At 36.1% G+C, this 18,752-nt stretch overlaps 3 protein-coding genes across 4 annotated transcripts; 1 reads left to right on the forward strand and 2 right to left on the reverse strand.

Annotated features, from left to right (window-relative positions):
• Positions 1–177: 177 nt before the first annotated feature.
• LOC105635166 (ARID/BRIGHT DNA-binding domain-containing protein) lies at positions 178–7,418 on the forward strand. 2 transcript variants are annotated; one of them, XM_012218171.4, is made up of 14 exons: positions 178–697; positions 1,127–1,529; positions 1,619–1,752; positions 1,838–1,877; positions 2,359–2,411; positions 2,690–2,735; positions 3,691–3,783; positions 4,521–4,643; positions 4,751–4,802; positions 4,891–4,957; positions 5,531–5,597; positions 5,723–5,773; positions 6,512–6,604; positions 6,958–7,418. In XM_012218171.4, the coding sequence occupies exons 2-14, from the start codon at positions 1,128–1,130 to the stop codon at positions 7,060–7,062; spliced, it is 1,326 nt and encodes a 441-aa protein (XP_012073561.1). In that variant the 5' UTR covers positions 178–697; position 1,127; the 3' UTR covers positions 7,063–7,418. The 2 variants fall into 2 exon arrangements, with proteins under 2 accessions (XP_012073561.1, XP_012073560.1); XM_012218170.4 differs by having other exon boundaries at positions 179–697; positions 4,891–4,963.
• Positions 7,419–9,189: 1,771 nt separating this feature from the next.
• LOC105635167 (AT-hook motif nuclear-localized protein 27) lies at positions 9,190–11,138 on the reverse strand. The gene has a single exon (XM_012218172.4). It carries the CDS (start codon positions 10,522–10,524, stop codon positions 9,655–9,657), a length of 870 nt encoding a protein of 289 aa, XP_012073562.1. The 5' UTR covers positions 10,525–11,138; the 3' UTR covers positions 9,190–9,654.
• Positions 11,139–17,288: 6,150 nt separating this feature from the next.
• LOC105635169 (subtilisin-like protease) lies at positions 17,289–18,656 on the reverse strand. The gene is made up of 3 exons (XM_012218173.4): positions 17,760–18,656; positions 17,588–17,659; positions 17,289–17,462 (listed from the first exon to the last, which is right to left on the reverse strand). The coding sequence occupies exons 1-3, from the start codon at positions 17,922–17,924 to the stop codon at positions 17,409–17,411; spliced, it is 291 nt and encodes a 96-aa protein (XP_012073563.1). The 5' UTR covers positions 17,925–18,656; the 3' UTR covers positions 17,289–17,408.
• Between the last annotated feature and the right edge of the window lie 96 nt (positions 18,657–18,752).

Below are 18,752 nucleotides of genomic sequence, written 5' to 3' on the forward strand. Positions count from 1 at the left end.
TGGCTTGTTACCATTTATAGTAAAAAAAAGGTTCGAACTTTATTGTAGGGATTTAGCTCGATGAACTTATCCAATGACTTTAAACTTTTTTTTTTTTTTTTTTCTTTAAACCAAATCTTAAGTAGCTGATTATGGCTTTGGCTTTGGCTTTGGCTTTGGCCTAACTAATGTTTGGATTAGCCGAATACAATTAATGTAAGCAAATATGAGAGGAATAGGGCAGAAAAAGTGTAATTTAGCCATTCCGGATAGGCATAATAAAGTAAATTAATTGTCCAGGTGTTCGCCTGTGTGGAGTCAAACATCATTTAGAAGAAGTCGGAAAGCAGGAAGAAAGGGAAAGAGAGGCGAAGGCTTAATCCGCCGTGGGTTTGCTCTGGTGGTTTTTTTGTCCTCATTATCACTCTCTCTCGCTCTCTAATACTCTCCACGACCGGCGGTTATAAGGATTTTGTGTTTGTTAAAAAGCTCTTGGCAGTCCGCCTTGACATGCCATGAACGTTACGTTCTATGGCTGCTGGATAAGAATTGCTAGATTTCGCAGTTCTATTCATATCCCGCCCTGACTTTTTCCGTTACCTGCATTGTCCAAGTTCTACTCAGAACGGAACCCTAATACGGCGCCTTTTCCAGCTCTTCTCTTTCGTTTTCTTCACCATCTCTTGCAAGCTCGCTCTTTTCAATCTCCCTTTTACAGGCAAGCTTTAATGACATTTTACCAGCCATTGTCCTTTCGCTTTATCTTTAATTAAGAATTCTGAAATATTAAAGCAATGCGAATTATTTTCCCCCTTCTTGGCCCTTCAAAATATTAGATTTTTCCGTCAATTTACTATCCTTTGAAAAAAGGAAGTGAAAGAAATTTCAAAACGTGGGAGATTTTGTTCCTCGGGAGAGCATGAGCGTCCAATTCTTGGGCGCAACTGCTTTTGCCTCTCCCTTCGTTGGGGAATTTTTCTTTTTTCCTTAAAAGGCATCTTCTTTTTTTAAGTTTTCTTTTATCTGGCTTTGCTACTTTCGACTTTTTGAATCATGCACATTTTTTTTTCTTTTCAAAGAAACCTTCTTCATATATTTCTTGTTTTATTGTGCTGCAATACAATGTTGCGCGATGTCTATAACACAGAATGGAAGATACTGAAATGCTGAGTCAAGATTTGGAGGCTGGCAATGATGTGAACCTTGTTGATGCCAGTGTTCAGGAGGAAGTATCTTATGACCGTCCGCAAAATCAAGATGCTAGTGTAAATGGAAAAATATCTGCTGAGGATAAGACTGATGCATTGCAAAGTGATGTCCATATGAACGAGAATGAAGTTGTGCCCGATAATAGAACCTCTACTGATGCCACTGTGAATGATACTCTTAGTAATGAAGCGCTGGAAACGAAAAATGATGGTGATGGTATGGGTACCCATGTTCATAACCCGGTAGAAACTGTTACTCCCCCTCCTCAGAGAAAGTATTCAAATCCTAGACCAAAGCATGAGAGCGTGGCGAAGTTAAAGAGTGTGTGGACTGATGTTGAGGTTATCTAGTAAAAGCTTGAAATCCTATTCTGCTAGTTACATTAAATCTTGGTAGTGACGAATTATTTCAACAAAATTTTGGATTGCAGATGGGGGAGGCTGATGAATCTGGGACCCCAGAGGAGAGAGCAGCATTCATGAGGGAGCTAGAAACTTTCTGCAGGGACAATGCCCTGGAATTTAAGCCTCCAAAATTTTACGGAGAGCCATTAAATTGCCTGAAGTAAGTTTCATCAACAGTAGTTTTAATGCATCTGTGTTTGATTCCAGGTGAGCTCATCTTTGTGCGGATTTTTTGCTTGAATTAGGTTATGGAGAGCTGTTATTAAGTTGGGGGGCTATGAAGTGGTATGCATATATCCCTTCTCAATTTGTTACTCTCTGTACAACATTCCATTAAGGTCAACATTTAGTTGTCTGTGATAGTAAATGAGAAAGTGCAACCATGTGATTGCCTCATCATAAAGAAGGAGAGAGGAAAAATTTTGGAGCGAGTATCTTAATGGAACTACAGAGCATGGACAAGAAAAAGGATTTCTGATTGCTACTTAAGTTTTAATTGTAGTTTAATGAGGCTAGTTTGTTTCCATTTTGTACATATGCAAAAATAGCTTTTGCAAAAGTAAATTCTTTCGATATTTAGCAAAAAGTGAGAAAAAGTTGGTGCCTTAGATTTTAGAATTATATCTAATTATGTGCTTTGATAAACTATTCTATGCTCCAATATTGTAGTTACATGGATTGGAGATATTTGTTATTATTAGTCCATAACAATTCTGTTGTTTTAGTAGTTCATAATGGTTCTGCTTTTATCACCCATATCTTGTAGGTCACTGCATCCAAGTTATGGCGGCAAGTAGGAGAGTCTTTCCATCCCCCTAAGTAAGGAGTTGCAAGGATATCTTTTTAAACAATCTTGTAACACATATGAGCTTGAAGGGTTGTTCATCCATTTCATTGGTGCACTCTTCATGACATTTGGTTTTTTCTGACAGCAGATGGCTACACTGTCATTTTTTTTCCTTGTGCAATTTAAAATTTCTTGTTTGTAGGCCATATGGTTATAATTTACATTGATGTTAGAAGATGGAAAATGCACTTCTTCCCATCGATAATATTCAATTTATTGAATTCTCTTTGTCTCTATCTATCGCTTACAGGACTTGCACAACTGTTTCTTGGACATTCCGCATTTTCTATGAGAAGGTACTTGCATTTTTAGTTGGTAAAATAGTCAATTTTGGAAATTGAATTATGATCAAAACATGTACCATGTTGGACAATCTTACTACTTTAGTATGTCAAAATCTTAGGCAATGATTGAGTATGTTGCACAAAAATGGAAATGTTGAAGTGTGGAAACGCGGAAACGGACACGGGGAAACGGTATTTTTAAAAATATAGGAAATGGAAACATGGGGGAAATGCATAAATGTGAAAAGAATAGGGTTGTATTTATAAATATAAAAAGAATTTATTATAAATCATTAAATATGTTCAACAATAAGTCGGGTCCAATCAATATTTAATCATATCCAAAAGAAGTACAAGTTCCATACTCATAAAAAATACATGTTTTATGAATTTGTTTTTATTTATATATTTATTTTAATTAGAGAAATGGGTTTTTGAGATTTTCCAATTTGCGGAAACGTATTTATAGAGAGAAAACTTGTTTCCAAATTACTCAATTTATGGAAACAAACCCTGAAACGTTTCCAAGCGTTTCTGTGCAGGAAATGTTTCCGTGCAACTAGCATTGAAAATGTATATTCAGGAATCTGTAGCTGAGGGATCTTTCACAAAGGAGCTTCTAATGTGTATATCTGTATATATAGAGAGAGGGAGTTGAGGATTTTGAAATTAATTTATACATGCAACATGAGAGAGTGAGAATTGACTGAGATTTTAAAATTAATATAGATATGCAACTCTCTGTGCTTTACTTAGATAAGTTGCTTTCTACGTTCCATATGTGTTATGAAACTGAGATTGGAATTCCTCATTTTGACATTTGAATACCATAGAAAATGAGACTCCCTGTTCCTGTGCTTTATATAGTACAAAATGCTTTTCAGTCATCATGTTCATCGAAGTCTTTCATGTTTTGTTAGCATGATTTTCTTGTGTCCTCCGTTCCTGATTTCTTCAGTTACTGTAGGCACTTTTGGAATATGAAAAGCATAAGAGGCAAAATGGTGAGCTTCAACTCCCTAGTTCACCCCTGCATCAGCCTGCTAGCGTTGAAAAGGAGGTATAAGTTTCATAGCTTAATACTTTTTTTTTATTGTTATGTAGCATGTCAGAGAGCTTTAAGTATGAGATAATTGAATGCTGCTGTTATGCCTTGGTGAATAATTTTTCACATAAGTATTAAAACCGAGAAGACATGCAATCCTCTTCATTGTCTTTATGATATTATTAGTGGGATGATCCACCAGAGAGAGCAGGGAAGCAAATATTTGCTTGGTTTGCGGACCATCTCTAATAACTAGAGGATGCAAATAAAACCATCCTGCAGGGAACAGCTCAAACTCATATGGATAAGAGCATGGCTTGAGTTCATTTCTTTTAAAAAGTGAATTGTACTTTAGCTTCATTTTTCTTTTTAAATTTTGGTTTTAGTTTTCTAGATACAATACAAAGGCACAGGTGGTTTTAGGTTTAAAAATTACTTATACAGACATTAAACTTTAGTAACCAATTAAAGGGATGATGTAGATTGTGCCCAATGGAAATCATTAGGCATCCAAGAAGAGAATTGCAATTTCTTATTTTCTAGAATGGTAAGATTACCAAGGTATGTGCTTGACTATTCGGAAATCGCAGTCCCAAGGTCGTAGGCTGGTGAAAATACAAGTTTTAGAGGTTATTCAACTTTTTTATCCTACCTGTGAACAAAACTTGTTAGCTTCAGTTATGAACTTTTGTATGTTGTGATGTAATGTCCATCTACCTCTCGCCCCACTTTCTTGCGTTTCATGTGTGCAGGTAAGTGGCTACCAAGCTTCAGGATCTGGTAGGGCAAGAAGGGATGCTGCAGCTCGTGCTATGCAGGGTTGGCATGCTCAACGTCTTCTTGGATATGGCGAGGTTAGCGAGCCAATTATTAAGGTTTGTTCTAAATTGAACCTAATTATCTATTATCATAGTCTTCATGTGCAAGAATTTTTATGTGATATTCAGTTAGGTATAACAATGCCATTCATCTTTTTAAACAGGAGAAGAGCCTCAATTCTGCACCAAGGCGTGAAAAACCCCTCAAAAGCATTGGTATATTTACTATGATTGAAGATCTTTCTGGCCAATGCATGTCTAATGCTAACTTACATTCTCATTTCAATTCTGGTTCTTGAGTTAGGTCTGCATAAACAGAAGACTAGTCTGGAGCATTCTGACAAACATGCAATTATTGAAACAGATAAAGAGTTAAGGTTCTTATCATTCTCTTCTAACCGTTATCCTCCTTACCCCCCATCCTCTCGATATCTTAAAATTTTCTTATACTTTTTCTTTGCACTTCATTTAAATTGCTTTAGTTGTGATCTGTTTGAAGCCAACTTCATTGTAGTACATATTCATCATTGGATTTTTTCAAGAAATAATAAACATCATATAAATTTTAATAGCGAACAAATTGTATGAGATTTTAATAGCTCTCTCTTAGAATATTCTTGTCATTATGGTTTAGTTATGCAAAGTCCTATATAAAGAGTGAAAACTTTTACCTCTTCCTGTCCAGGGCATGAAGGAAAAATGACCCACTGCACTTTTTAATTGATTCACTGCTAGAAAGGTCAATCACCTATTGCAGGCATTGCACAATACCAACAAATTTATCCCTCTGTCTCTGCATGGGTGTGGTAGGGAAAGAACCAAAGTACCATAGAAGAAAAATGATTGAAATACTAGAATTGCTATGCTGGGTTTTTCATTATGTTCCTTGATCAAGCAAATCTAAATATCTGCCTGTTCCTTTTCTTTTTTTCAATCCCTGGTAGACTGGATATGGAAATTATTGACGTTGGACCCCCTGCTGATTGGGTGAAGATTAATGTTCGGGAATCCGTAAGTGTCTGCTGTTTTCTTTATCCTTAAATCTCCTTAACCCTGAGACCTGATGAATGCATGTTAGGTTAGTTATCAAGTTCATTCTGCTTGGAGTACTGACAAATTCACTGTTCCATGTGCAGAAAGATTGCTATGAGGTGTATGCTTTAGTCCCTGGGCTTTTGCGAGAGGAGGTGAGCACTTCTCTTGAAATTTTCACTTTTAGGTGTTTGCTGCATGCCCTCAGACTTATCTCTTTGATTTTTATATGTAGCAGCCGATTCTTGTTGCAGGCATTGGTAAAATTTATTGTTATTATAATTTTGAATAACAGAAAGGCTGATGTAGTCTTTTGCCTTGTGAGAATCATTGATTGTGTATGAGTACTACACTTTCACCTGCCACCTGCTGAATGTGGCCGAGGATCCAGAGGAAAATAGGTCACTTAACAGCCAGTCACTTAACAGCCAGTCTGGCATGAGCATCCTATGCTCTTAGATAATGTTTTTGGATGCATTGTCCATATCATTTCTTGAATGTTTTGCTGTCATCATAAGTTTTAGTTCTTGATGGAGAAACCGAACAGGAAACTTAGGTTAGGTGGTCCTTCTTGATATATTATGAACTCTCAACGCATATTGCAGTAAAAAGGAAAGCCCACTTTTTGCCTTTTTGTTTTCTGTTCATATTTTGGATTGACTTGATGTATAATTCTGAGGTTGTGCTTCATGAAGGCATACCTATTTATTGATTACACGAGAATGCATGTCTACATGTAATTTCATACTTAAATGCAATGCATAATGGAAGAATTTATTACAATAAGCTTGTGTAACAAACTAAAAAATAAAGGGTTTCTGTTATTTGCATATCAGCTAATGACTACTAAGCCTATTACTATTAGATTGAGCCTGATAATTTGGTGAATTCAGGTTCGAGTTCAATCAGATCCTGCTGGACGCTTGGTTATAACAGGTCAACCAGAGCAGCTTGACAATCCTTGGGGCATAACGCCCTTTAAGAAGGTATTTCTTTGACTTCCCTGCTAGAAAGAGGGTGGAAGGAGAGAGAGAGCCTGGGTTGGGGGATGGGACCATGGCTGCCAAGTCCAGTCATCCACAGGCCATGGCTGCCAAGTCCAAGGGGAGGATTGTGCAAAACCAAGAGCACAGGATTTGGCCATTAAGGAACAAAAATAATTAGTCTCTTTTTTTTTTCTTTTTTTTTTTTTCCCTTAGATGGCCTTAATCTTGTTAAAGCAATAATGTGCAATGGCCCAATGGGTGTCCATAGTCTTTTTTATTATTCTTAGATCAGTATCAACTTGTTTGCGACTACAAAAGCCTTTTGAAATTCCTTGTTTGGATTTGGTGGTCAGGTTGTAAGCTTACCTTCAAGAATTGACCCGCTTCAGACATCTGCTGTTGTTAGCCTTCATGGCCGACTATATGTTCGCGTCCCTTTCGAGCGAGGATCAGCTTGAGTTTCTCCTTTTTATGCACATCAAGGGGAAAAATTCAAAATTTTTAGGAGACTTAAGGTGCAATGGTCAAAATTGCAGTGATGCTATTGCTGGGACATTTGTTTCTTACTTTGTTCATTAGTAATTTGTAGAAACAGTTCAACACGTGACATTTACAATTTAGTTTCAAAGATTTGTTAGATGTTAAAGTTGAAGCATGTCTCAGGTAAAATGATGTAACCCTCTGGATTTTCCTGTAGTTCATGGTCCTTGAGTCATGAGTAAAAGCCAGCAGAAGCTGCTGGTAAGACCTGGTTCAGTTGCAGCCATCCTTGGAAGTAGTTAATGATATAATCCACGCAAGAGAGCTTAATTAATTGGCCCATTATTGACAACTTTTCTTTTGTACGAATTATGAAAGCTTTTGTGAATATTAAAAGGGACTCTTCAGTGCTGTGTGGACCTGGGATTAGAGAAATAAATCTTCCTTGTATCTTAATAATTGCAGGCAGCCAAAAAGAAATATCTAGGACTATAAGCAACAAATTCCAAGAGTGCTATGTGCTACTAAAACCTGTGTCTAACCATCTGAATCGGGTGAGGTGACTGAAAGCTGATGTGTAATATCACTAGAAAGCCCATTGGGCCTGGAGCAACTACTAGTAGTGAAGGGATGTGGTTGTGTAGCCCACCTCTCAATTGCAATTCGTAAGTGATTATTACAGACATTAATTAATCGTAGTGCGCGCCACAAACGCAAACACAAACACCAAACACAGATCGAGCTCCAACATAAATTCGAGGAAGCTGTGCTCATTTATTAAGAAAAGCAATACTACTAATGTATTTTTTGTTAATTACTAATGTTCTGTCTGGTAATTAAGGAATTAGGATGGTGTTTCATTCAGATTCCATCAATGGTTGATTACAATTTATCAAAATTTGATTGATGCGACTTTTTCTTATTTCAATTTTCATCATCAGTCTATTTATATGCATAAGCGACTGATAATCATGATGGATAGTCAGCTATTGTTAATCAGCTATCGATCATTATCTTGAGAGTTTCTTTTTTCTTATTAGAAATTATAAATCTCTATTATTTGGGGATTCACATCATCAATAGACATTTTCTTGGATGAGGAAGAAATAAGGAAAGAAAATTATGACCTAAAAAATATCTAGCAAGAAAAGAAAAAGATTACTCGACTAGAATAATATGTATGTATGGCCGTAATTATGATGACTATGAAAAACTACGTAATCTGATTGGAAAATTAAGAATTTCATCTCTTAAAGCAATATTAATGGTGGGAATTGATAATGTCAACGAAATATATAATTACAATTGAGACTTGAGTTAGAAGACGAAGAACAACCAATGAACAATTTGTCCCAAAAAGGAAGATAAATGGCAATCAGAAAAACCCATATATTCTTCAACACAACAAGATTTTGAATGTGAAAAGGATCTTTAAATTATGCATGTAAAAGCTTATATAATTAGTAAATGTAAGAAATCAAATGGTCGAAGCAAAACGACCACAAAGACAGACATCTTCTTTTAAGGTTCCATCATACGATTCTATGACTATGTTTTCCATGCTTCAAAAACTACACAGAGAATCACACCATGTTTTTTAAGTATGAGATTAATCACATTTGTGAGTTCTTGACTGTCCCTACCCATGAGATATGTTACAAACTTGTTCGAATGTAAGAAATGTACATGCACTTTTCAATCAATCTCTCTGGTCTGTACCTAGCAGTTTAGCACAATAAAATATACTGGCAAGAGAAGTTTCTTGCACTAGTTTCTACAGCTGTAAGTGCAACGGACGGTCAGAGAAATGAAACTTGGCACTAGAAAGGAAGAGAGAGTACAGATTTGAGAACTAGGGTTTTCTTTTTCTTTCTTTTTTTGCTGTAAATGAGGAACAGGCTTTTAAAGTTCTTCGCAATGCTTTTTCTTGGATGAGTAAACAGAAAATTAATTAAAGATGGAGAAGACAAGCCCACATGCAAACATAAGCAAAGATGTAGCAGCACTTTGGCCTAGCTCTACATACTAAAAATATTCTCACATATCATATTAATTATCTAATGTTTGTAGTAATAAATTAATTATTGAAAACAAAGAACCCTAGGTAATAGAAATTCACAAGTTGAGCCACATTCTTGTATTCTTTCAATCAAAACAAAAGCATATGATAAGGTGCTGCCCAATAAATGAAAACACAAAATAATAATATAATGTAAACCCTAGCTAGCTATTCAGAGTTGCATCATAAAATATACTAACAACAAGTAGCACTTATTAAACTAGGAAAATATATTGGAAGAAACTAATTCCAAAAGGAAATGAAAAGGGGAACCCAAATGGTTTTATACATGAAAAGTGGAACTTTGCTAACCTTGACAAAAGTCTGCAAATCCATCAAGCTGCAAGTATGAAGCAGCTAGCCTCCATGAATATACATCTTCAAGTTTCCAGACCTTTGTTTCTGCCCCCACTCTGGTCAGCGAATTAATGAAGAAAGGTCTCTATAGCAACCATGTTTATCATACAAAATGGTATTCAAATCTACATCTCCAAGAAACAAAATGATGGTTCTAAAATGGAGGCCTTGTAGCACTCCCTCCCCATCCGAATAAATCACCTGAAAAGGGATAATTCCCCACATTCCCTCCCACGTTAAAGAAGGCCCCACCGCCGCCGCCGCCGCCGCCCCCTCTGCCTCCTCCACCACCATCAGCCAGATGTCCAGCTCCACCGCTTCCAGTCACACCTGAAGACTGTGAGGCTGTGGACTGAACTTGAACGTTTCCTTCCTCCTCATCTAAAGGCAAACGCTCAAACACAGCATTTGCGAAGGATGCAGCCATCAAAACCACCGGTCCAGAAGCCAATAAAGGGCCTACCACGCTTCCACCAACAACCTGTCCCTGTCCACCAGACAAGAATATCGACAATCCCCCCGCCCCAGGCGGAGCTGGAGGAGGAAGCACCGTTCCAGAGAGAGAAAGAATCTCAAACCTACCTTGCAAAGTTACTACACTGCCAGCAGGAGACGCTGGTTGCCGCAGAGTAACATTGGCAACAGTCCCGTTACCGCTAAGTACACAGACTCCTCTTCCTCGCTTTCTCGCATAATTGGATACGGTCTCCACGATGTCGCTGCCAGTGGAAACCTCGAGCACATGGGATCGGAGAGCATTGGGGCTATCTCGTGTTACAATAATCGGAGGCTTAGGTTTGTTCTTGGAGCCAGGAGGACGGCCTCGAGGGCGTCGATAACTACCACCAGAGCTGGTGGCGGCAGTGTCGGTGTCAGTGGTCTTGTGGTCTTTGGATTGAGGTGAAGTGTTGTCTTTAGAATCGGGGGATAATTGGACTGGAAGTGATGGTCTTTGAAGATGCAGCTCTGGCCTGAGGAGTTGATGAACATAGCGAGAACCTGCAGTTTGCTCATAACCTGACATATTGGCTGCATCTACTCTCTCCCACCACTTATTTGCCAGCTTTGTCTTCCGATCTGATCAATGATTCTCTTTTAAGGTTTATGCTATGACTACACACAGATCCACTGAACAAGAATCCAATATGTATTTGGGCTTACATCAAATTAAAGATTTCGGTTGAACAGCTTTAGTTACACTGTAATTAACCCAAAACACAGGTTCTGAAATCCAGCTAAAATTGAAGGAGTAACTGCTTCCTAGTGTTGGTCAAAACCTTAAACAACTTATTAATGTTAGAATTGATGTCAGATCTTCCAAATTGAGTAGAAAGGGAAGAAACTCAGATCAGGATTAATCAAGAGTGATGGTATATGCACTATAACTATAAGAAACCAGAATTAAAAAAAAATAAAAATAGAAACAAAAAAAAAAAAATACTGAGTCGATGAAGAAGCTGAAAGAGAAAGAAAAACTTATCAGTGAAAATTCAGCGATAGTAGAGGTGTGAAGAGTGAAGGGAAGGAAGGATTGAAATTGTGTATGAATGGAAGGAGGAAATAGAGGTTTGAAAGGGCAAGAGAAAGACATAATTAAGGTTAGGAAAATGTTTAAGTGACTATTTTTGAAGCGAAGGTGGAAAAGCGTGCAGTAAAAGCAGAAATAGAATCCAGCAATTACCAAGACAAACAGAAAGGCCTTTCCATTTTCACCAGCTTGACCTTAAATCTTTTTTTTTTTTTTTTTTTTTTGATCGATTTTAATTATAATATAGGTTCAATGGATAGGCAAGCTTCGTTTGTTTATTTCCTAGATTTTTTTTTTATTAATTATTTACATCTTTGGAAAATTAATTAATAGAATATAATTCTCTTATTAAAAATATTAAGTTATTTAAAATAAAAATCTTTTTCCTCCTTCAAAAGACCAAATATTTTTTGGGTTTTCATAATCTTATTGTAACTGTTACAAAATAACGTCAACATGGTGTTATCAGGAATTAATTTATTGTTGTCAACTAACATGGAGATTGGCAACTATCATATTATTATTATTTTTTATATAATTCTACAAATTATAATATTTTTAATTACTTTTTACTATTTGATCAAATAAACATCTTTAAAATGATATTATTTCTTTTATAAAAAAATAAATGGAGCTAGAATGAATATTTTAATAGAAAAACAAAAGAGTGACGATTTATCTTGACTCTTTGGTCCAATAAGGAGTTTAATATATATATATATATATATTGGCATTTAATCATCGTTTTATATGATTATTATTTGTGACATGCACGCAGTTTCAAGACGCGTAATGTTAGGTTATGCATATTATTAGTAAAGAAGGAAAATGGTGTTAAAGCAGTTGAAGATGCAAATTACAATTAGGGCAAAGCATATGTTCCCTTACCTTTACTTAACCAATTGATTATATTAAGAAAATGCTGGAACCATCTTTTCCATTCCTTCAATGAGACCCATACTTTGGGTGGACGGACGGTGGATGCAAGTTATTGCCTTGCCTGAGCTGGTTCTATGGCCTTTATGAGTTGGGCAACTCATCATATCACACACACACATACTCTCTATACATCATACACCACACGATCCAACTCTCTCTGCTCCTGTCTGTATGATCCACAGTTAATTAATAATCACTTAATTAGCTAGTTAATTATTAATGATTTAAAGATTCCTTAAAACAAAGAAGAATAATTAATTAGTGCCTTTGCTCTTAAGTTATGCAATTGTCTGCTTTCTATTTGCAAAATACAATCCAATAGAATGGAACATAAATTGGTTTTTGAATAAGAAAACCTAAAATCAAGTTATATAAATTATTATTATTATTATTATTCTATTGTTTGAATTTTTCATTCGATGCATGCATTATAATATTACATATTATCATTAGTAATGTTAAGTAGGAGGAGGAGATTAGTGAGTAATTAATTATGATTAGCAAAACAAAAGGTACAAGTGAGACATGCATCCACTGCCAGCCCATCCTATATGGCGACAGCTGAGGATGGAGTAGGGAATCAAAGCACCTAAACATGGAATGGAAGCATCAGGAGAAACCCTTTTGATCGATCGAGTAAATTTTTTATCTTTACTGCCGATGGATCCCACGTTAGCCAGACCCAGAGCCGCTGAAGCTTCAAGAACTAGAAACCTGGGCACTGTGCAATGAACTCTCTCACACACGTACGTGTGTATGTGACAAAAGTGGCAATTGGCAAAGCAACAGCAGCAAACAGAGGCCACGTGCGGTCAACAATACTACGGCAGACGTTGAGGTGTCAGACCACGTGGATCCTGTCGGAACATCGGTACTTGGTCAACCTTATCTAAAAATCTAATGAATTAGATATGTAGCTTATGATGTATATATCAAACATAAATGCTACTCCTATAATGCATGTTTCATATGATTATCTATGTACAATAATATATATACATATAAAAGAAAAAAATAGATAAAAACGTGTGTTTTTATCCATTATAAAGGTAGAAAAATCAGCCAATTTTTGGCGGCAAATCTGTTCTTTGCAAAGGGCAAGAAATATATATTCAACGTCTTTATTTGGCCCCCAGTCAGTCAATCCCCAACCACATATCTATGAGCTGACACAATAGCCCACCATTTTCAATTTTCTAGCAAGTGAGTGGTTGGCTAAGGAAACCAACATCGGCGAGTCATACCACATGGCTCAAAGTTATTGAATCATTTCATTTCTAGTGATTTATTGGTTCGTTACGTGGCGAATAATACATACTATAATTCAATCAGAAAGAGAATTCCAAATTGATAAGCTTTAACATGAATTGTCAAAGCAATTATAACTTCATTTTCAATAGCTATTATGCACAAGGAGAGGCAACCAGTAACTTGCTCGACTGGAAGGAAGTTTGAAACCAGCAGCCATCATGTCAGCATCCAATTCGACCGGCACAAATAGAAATGTGGCCCCAATCGACAAGTGGATGGCAAATGAATCTTTAGGTTGACGTGGCATTTACGCTAAATGAAACCATTTTATTTTCTTCTTTTAGTCGTCGAAAACGGTATGAATTGGTTCATCTTCCGCTGGATATTATTCTTCAACAGTTGAACGTATATATGTATATAAACTGAAAAAGCTGAAAGAAAACACACCTCTTGGTGTTAGAAAAAGCCATAAGCTAGCTTGTCCTTGTTAATCACTCATCAGTCAGTCAATACAAAATGAAATTCAGTGCAAAAAAAGTTGAGAAATGAAATGGAGCAACCAAATTAGTATTAAGTGGGCCACGATTCAATAGGTCCAAAAACTTGAGTTAATTAGTAGTAAAAGAATAAATATTAATCTTGACAAAATAAATAAAAAAGACCCTAAGCACCCACAAACGGCTCCTAAGCAAGTTGTGGATGGCTTTTTTATTAAATTAATCATATAATTAACTAGTGGTCATGTGATATATGATGTGGGCCCCATTCATGATCCAATCACTATCTAATCTGCCGGACAACATCCTTTCATAACGGATGGCCGTTGGATTCGTTTTAAGTTTAAGTTGATCCTCAAAAGCTAATTAATTAATTAATTTGCTCTTTTGTCAATGGGAACATAACACTAGGAATAGCTAATTGATTTTAAGTTTGATGTAGCAATTGCCTCCACTAACTCTCACTGCTGCTTCTGTTAGAGGAACACTCTAATTTCAAATTTCAGTTACAATTACGCCTTAAAATAAATTAATTACTTAAAAGATTAACAATATCTAAAAATTAAAAATGAACCCTATGATTTAAATTTTCATTTTTGCCCTCATTTTCTTTTCTACATGCAGAAAAGTCTATGTTTCTTTTTCCTCTTCAAAATTCTAATCTGTACGGCGTTTAGAAATTGAGGTGCCTCAATAGTAAAGGTGTGCGAGGGTAAATTTGAACTTTGAAACTTATACAAAGTCGAGGAAAGTTAGTGAATTTGTCAAAAGCAAATTCGGGCCGACCGGCGGATTGATAAACACTTTGAAATGGTGACGTGGAATAGCTCATCTGACGAGTCCATGTAGAGTTGCTGACATGGCCGGCTTCACGTGATTCAACAACACCTGGACGATTGAGTGGTTGGAACGGTTTAAACCAATAATTGGTGCAAGCATCTTGATCGAGTCTTTCTCCTTCTACACGTGATCCTGTCCTTTCTCTGGGCCCACTCAATTGGAGCCCACTACGCTGCGCCTTGTTGAATATAAATCCTCATCTTTTCTGTTCTTTTCCCATTTTTTAATTGTGAAACATTATTATTACTCCTTTTCTATTAATATTAATTATTTATTTCTTTAACCAAGTCTAAGAAAAAGATGTTGGTCTGCCCGTTTCTTGTTCTGAAAAGGTTCAGCTCATTAGTTTAAATGATTTTTATATCAACAGCTTGAATTTAACTATAATAAGAATATTTGATATTGATAAATAGATCAATAAGATATTAATAATATTATTATCATTTTGTTTATTTATTACATAAAAAAAATTCTATTCAATATTTTAAAGAATATAGTTTAAAAAACATTGATTCTCTTATTTAAAAAAACAAATCCAATTTTTTTTCTCTTTAATATTAATATTATTATAAAAAATAATATTAATATTATCACAATTAAAATAATATGACCTTAATTACTTTGTAACGTGGACTTTTACTTACTATGCGATTAAGTAACTTAATATAGTAGTACATGCATTGACAATTTTATTTTTTATGTATCCTTAATTTATTCTAATTTTTTTTTTTTTTAAATTATCCTTTCCTCATTTTAGAATATCATAATATATTTGCCATGTGAACATATAGGATCGCAATTAAACTAAATAATCGGTAAAAATTCAAGATCAAATTTACACGGTAGGCTAAATACCCCGATTAGATCCAGGAAACAAAAATATTGAACTCCATCACAAAAGACTGCACTCCATCAGAAAAGACTGCACTGCACCAAACTATCCCCTCAGAAAAGAAGCAAATATAACATATTGAACTTCACCTAGCTGATTGGTTCTTGATCTTTATTTTCGCACCGGTGTCCATTGTAAAGCAAAAAGTATTTGATGCATGTTCGATAGAACGCTATTAAATGTAAATATATATAATCACGTACAACGATAGAACTATAATTTCATTCCATTGCACTCTATCGGAGTCAAAACAATCTTGAGATTAAGTTTAATGGCTAGTAGAACATTACTACAGTAGATAGCCATGGAAAGGAACAATTGTATACAAATGCAAACAGAAACATGTATTTACATCTCCAACATATGCTTATTGAGTTATCGGGAATCTAGCATACCAAGAGATCATGAATCATGACCGAGGTCTCCATATACAAATACGAGTCCTACTCGTAAAACACCCTTCATTTAGCCCATCCCCATCCCCTACAGCCCGAAAGACAGGATTGGTCAAGTGCCCATGAGTTATTATTTTTGCAGTATTTCCAATAAATAGATCCTAAGATACCCTATTAGTAAGAGAAGATATGGTCGACAAATATGTGACTGATGCCAAAGTTCAGATGCTATCATGCATGGGTATTCTCTACAACCTTTATCCCTCACCAATAAGATTTAGGTGATCTTTCAGACATAAATGTTTCACATAATCTCCCAGTAATAAACAAGGAAATATACTTTAGCCTGGAAGTTTAAATCTGAAAACAAATCTGGAAATATGCTTTTTGAAATCAAACACCAAAAGATAATCTTAACTCGTCACAGTAATAAGCTGATTGGCTTCTGACATATAAGTGCTCCTCATGAAACTCAGACTAGTAATATAAAATCTAGAATCAAAAACTCCATGACAGGATTCATATACATATAGAATTTTGCCTAAACAAAACAAAGCTAAGGGGCGATTATCCTGTTTAGCAACTGTTTACCATATAATTTTTTCTTTTTCTTTTTGAACTGATCATCAGAATCATTAGGAATGCTACTCTAAAATACATTAGCGAAAGTCCAGAAAATGCGCGCTTCACAAGGCTGAATCCACCAAATCTCTTTAGAGATTAGATACATATGACACGAAGGTAGCGTACAAGCTTAGTAGATACTTGCACACAACTCTGCAGTAGCATTTAATCGAAATGGATGTTTGAATAAATGGACAGCCAGATGAGTCATTCAAAGACTAGAGTATTGGCCCATCAGGTACCTCTTGCAAAATGAAAGAGGTCCCAGCCCCAACTCTTGCCCACTGTTTTCTTTGCAGAAGATTAAAAAAAGAATGCACGCGTGCGCGCACACACACACACACACAATGATCTGGCTATGGTTTATTGCTAGATTGCCAAACAATGTGTATCAAGGGTGCCAGTACAAACAAAGGAACAAGAAGATGATCTGCCAAACAAATTAAACAATGACAACCCCAAGAAACAACCAAACATGCCATACTTAAGCCATTAGAACAATTGTATTCCTGCTATAGTGTTAATCCAGCATCAGTCCAACAACACAGATAGGTGTTTACTGTAATGCATTAAGATTCAAGATATGAGAAATGTACCCCCAAAAAGGAAAAAAAAAAAAAAAAAAAAAACACAGTATTCAAAACACATCAAAATCGTTAAGACACACCTAAAGAAAGATGGTTACGTTATAGCTTTAACTGGTCATCATGGCATAGCAAAACATATACACCAGGCAACCAATGATACAAAATTGCTCTCACTATGTGTATAAACAATTAAAGAAATGTAGCCCAGAATCACAGCGTAAAACTGAAAAGAGTGTATCCAGAACAAGACCTTTTATTTCTTATTTTTAGTTATAAACATATCAGATTACCACTACATTCTAATATTGATAAGAAACCTAGCATATTAACTTACAGGTATAGTATTATAAGAGAATTATTCCACTGGTTTTTTTGTTTTATTCTTGTTGCCGTATATCAATCCGGTTTCCTGCAAGCAATTCACCCAACCCCAATTCCACATCATTATCTATTCGCAATATTTAGGCGAGAAAGAAAGAAGGAAGCAAACAAGCCAAGTAATGAGGAACAGAAAATAGAGACATTAAGCGTCACCTGCGGATCAGGTATTGGCTTTCTTTTCTCGACGTACCGATAAGGATCCGCAGCTGCAAGTGCTGCCCGTTCCTGCGAAGCAAGGAGAAAGAATACTTAGAATTGCTTCTGCTTGTAATACAAAAGTTAGCAAAGTCGGAACTTAAATTAAAAAAGAAAATTCAAGACTCACTTGTTGTTCTCGCTTGAGGTCCTGGGAAGGCTTGACCCAGAGAAAGTAGGCTAGGGTTCCCGCAACGACCCATGAAGCGAGATTACTTCCTCCTCTAAGTCCTCCCATCGAATTCCCTATAAACGACCTCACATTTCCCAGTGTTCTTCTCCAATTACTCGACATTGATGCGAAATCAGAGTAGATATTTTTATCCTAGAGCTTTGTTCAATAATATATCGAACAGGGTTTAGCTTCTTTCACCGCGAACAAGGGTTGAGCATCCCAAGCACATGAAAAACAAATCTCTGAGACTCAATGAGTTAAAAACTCTAATTACTGATGTATAGGTTAGATTTTAATTGAAATCATAAAATCCCTTCATTAACGTTCTTGGTAATAACCTTATTACCGGAATCCAAGAACGATGATTGGTATGAACCTTATTAGCGGTAGTAGAGGTAGCCACATATGATATCACACTGACTGGATTGGATCATCGGAGGAAAGAACCAACCGTCTGGGCCTAGTCAAGAATTCAGATGGGCCTCCATAACAACATTGTCCCTCTACGAGAGTTGAAAAATTCTCTTTACTTGAAAATTTTTTATTTTTGTTTGGACCTTTATAGAGTTGGCTGGAGCAAAATCAGGGGCTCATGGCACAGGCCTGTGGGTTTCTGCATTTTACTTCTGGGGCCTGTTTGAACATAGGCATCGGAGCTAAAGCTTGCTTAAAGCTCATCATCCAGAGTCCAAATGGCAGACTGTTGGCGAACGGCAAATCAGTTTAAACAAACGACATGAACATAAAAGACAATACTTTAAGAAATGAGCCGCTTGTTCGTTCGAGAAAATTCAGAAAAGCCAAGAATGACTGATTTAGCTAGAATTCATGCAACGTCGGAGTTTGCTAAATTGTGAAAGGTGTTGAGATGTGACGAATATATGGAAAGCCACCTTCATTGCCACCAACCCGACACACGCATGGAAAGAGAGATATATGTTTTTGTTC

Source organism: Jatropha curcas, chromosome 9, assembly GCF_041381405.1.
Source record: "Jatropha curcas cultivar XTBG-Jc1 chromosome 9, XTBG_Jcur_1.0, whole genome shotgun sequence".
Lineage (NCBI taxonomy): Eukaryota > Viridiplantae > Streptophyta > Magnoliopsida > Malpighiales > Euphorbiaceae > Jatropha > Jatropha curcas.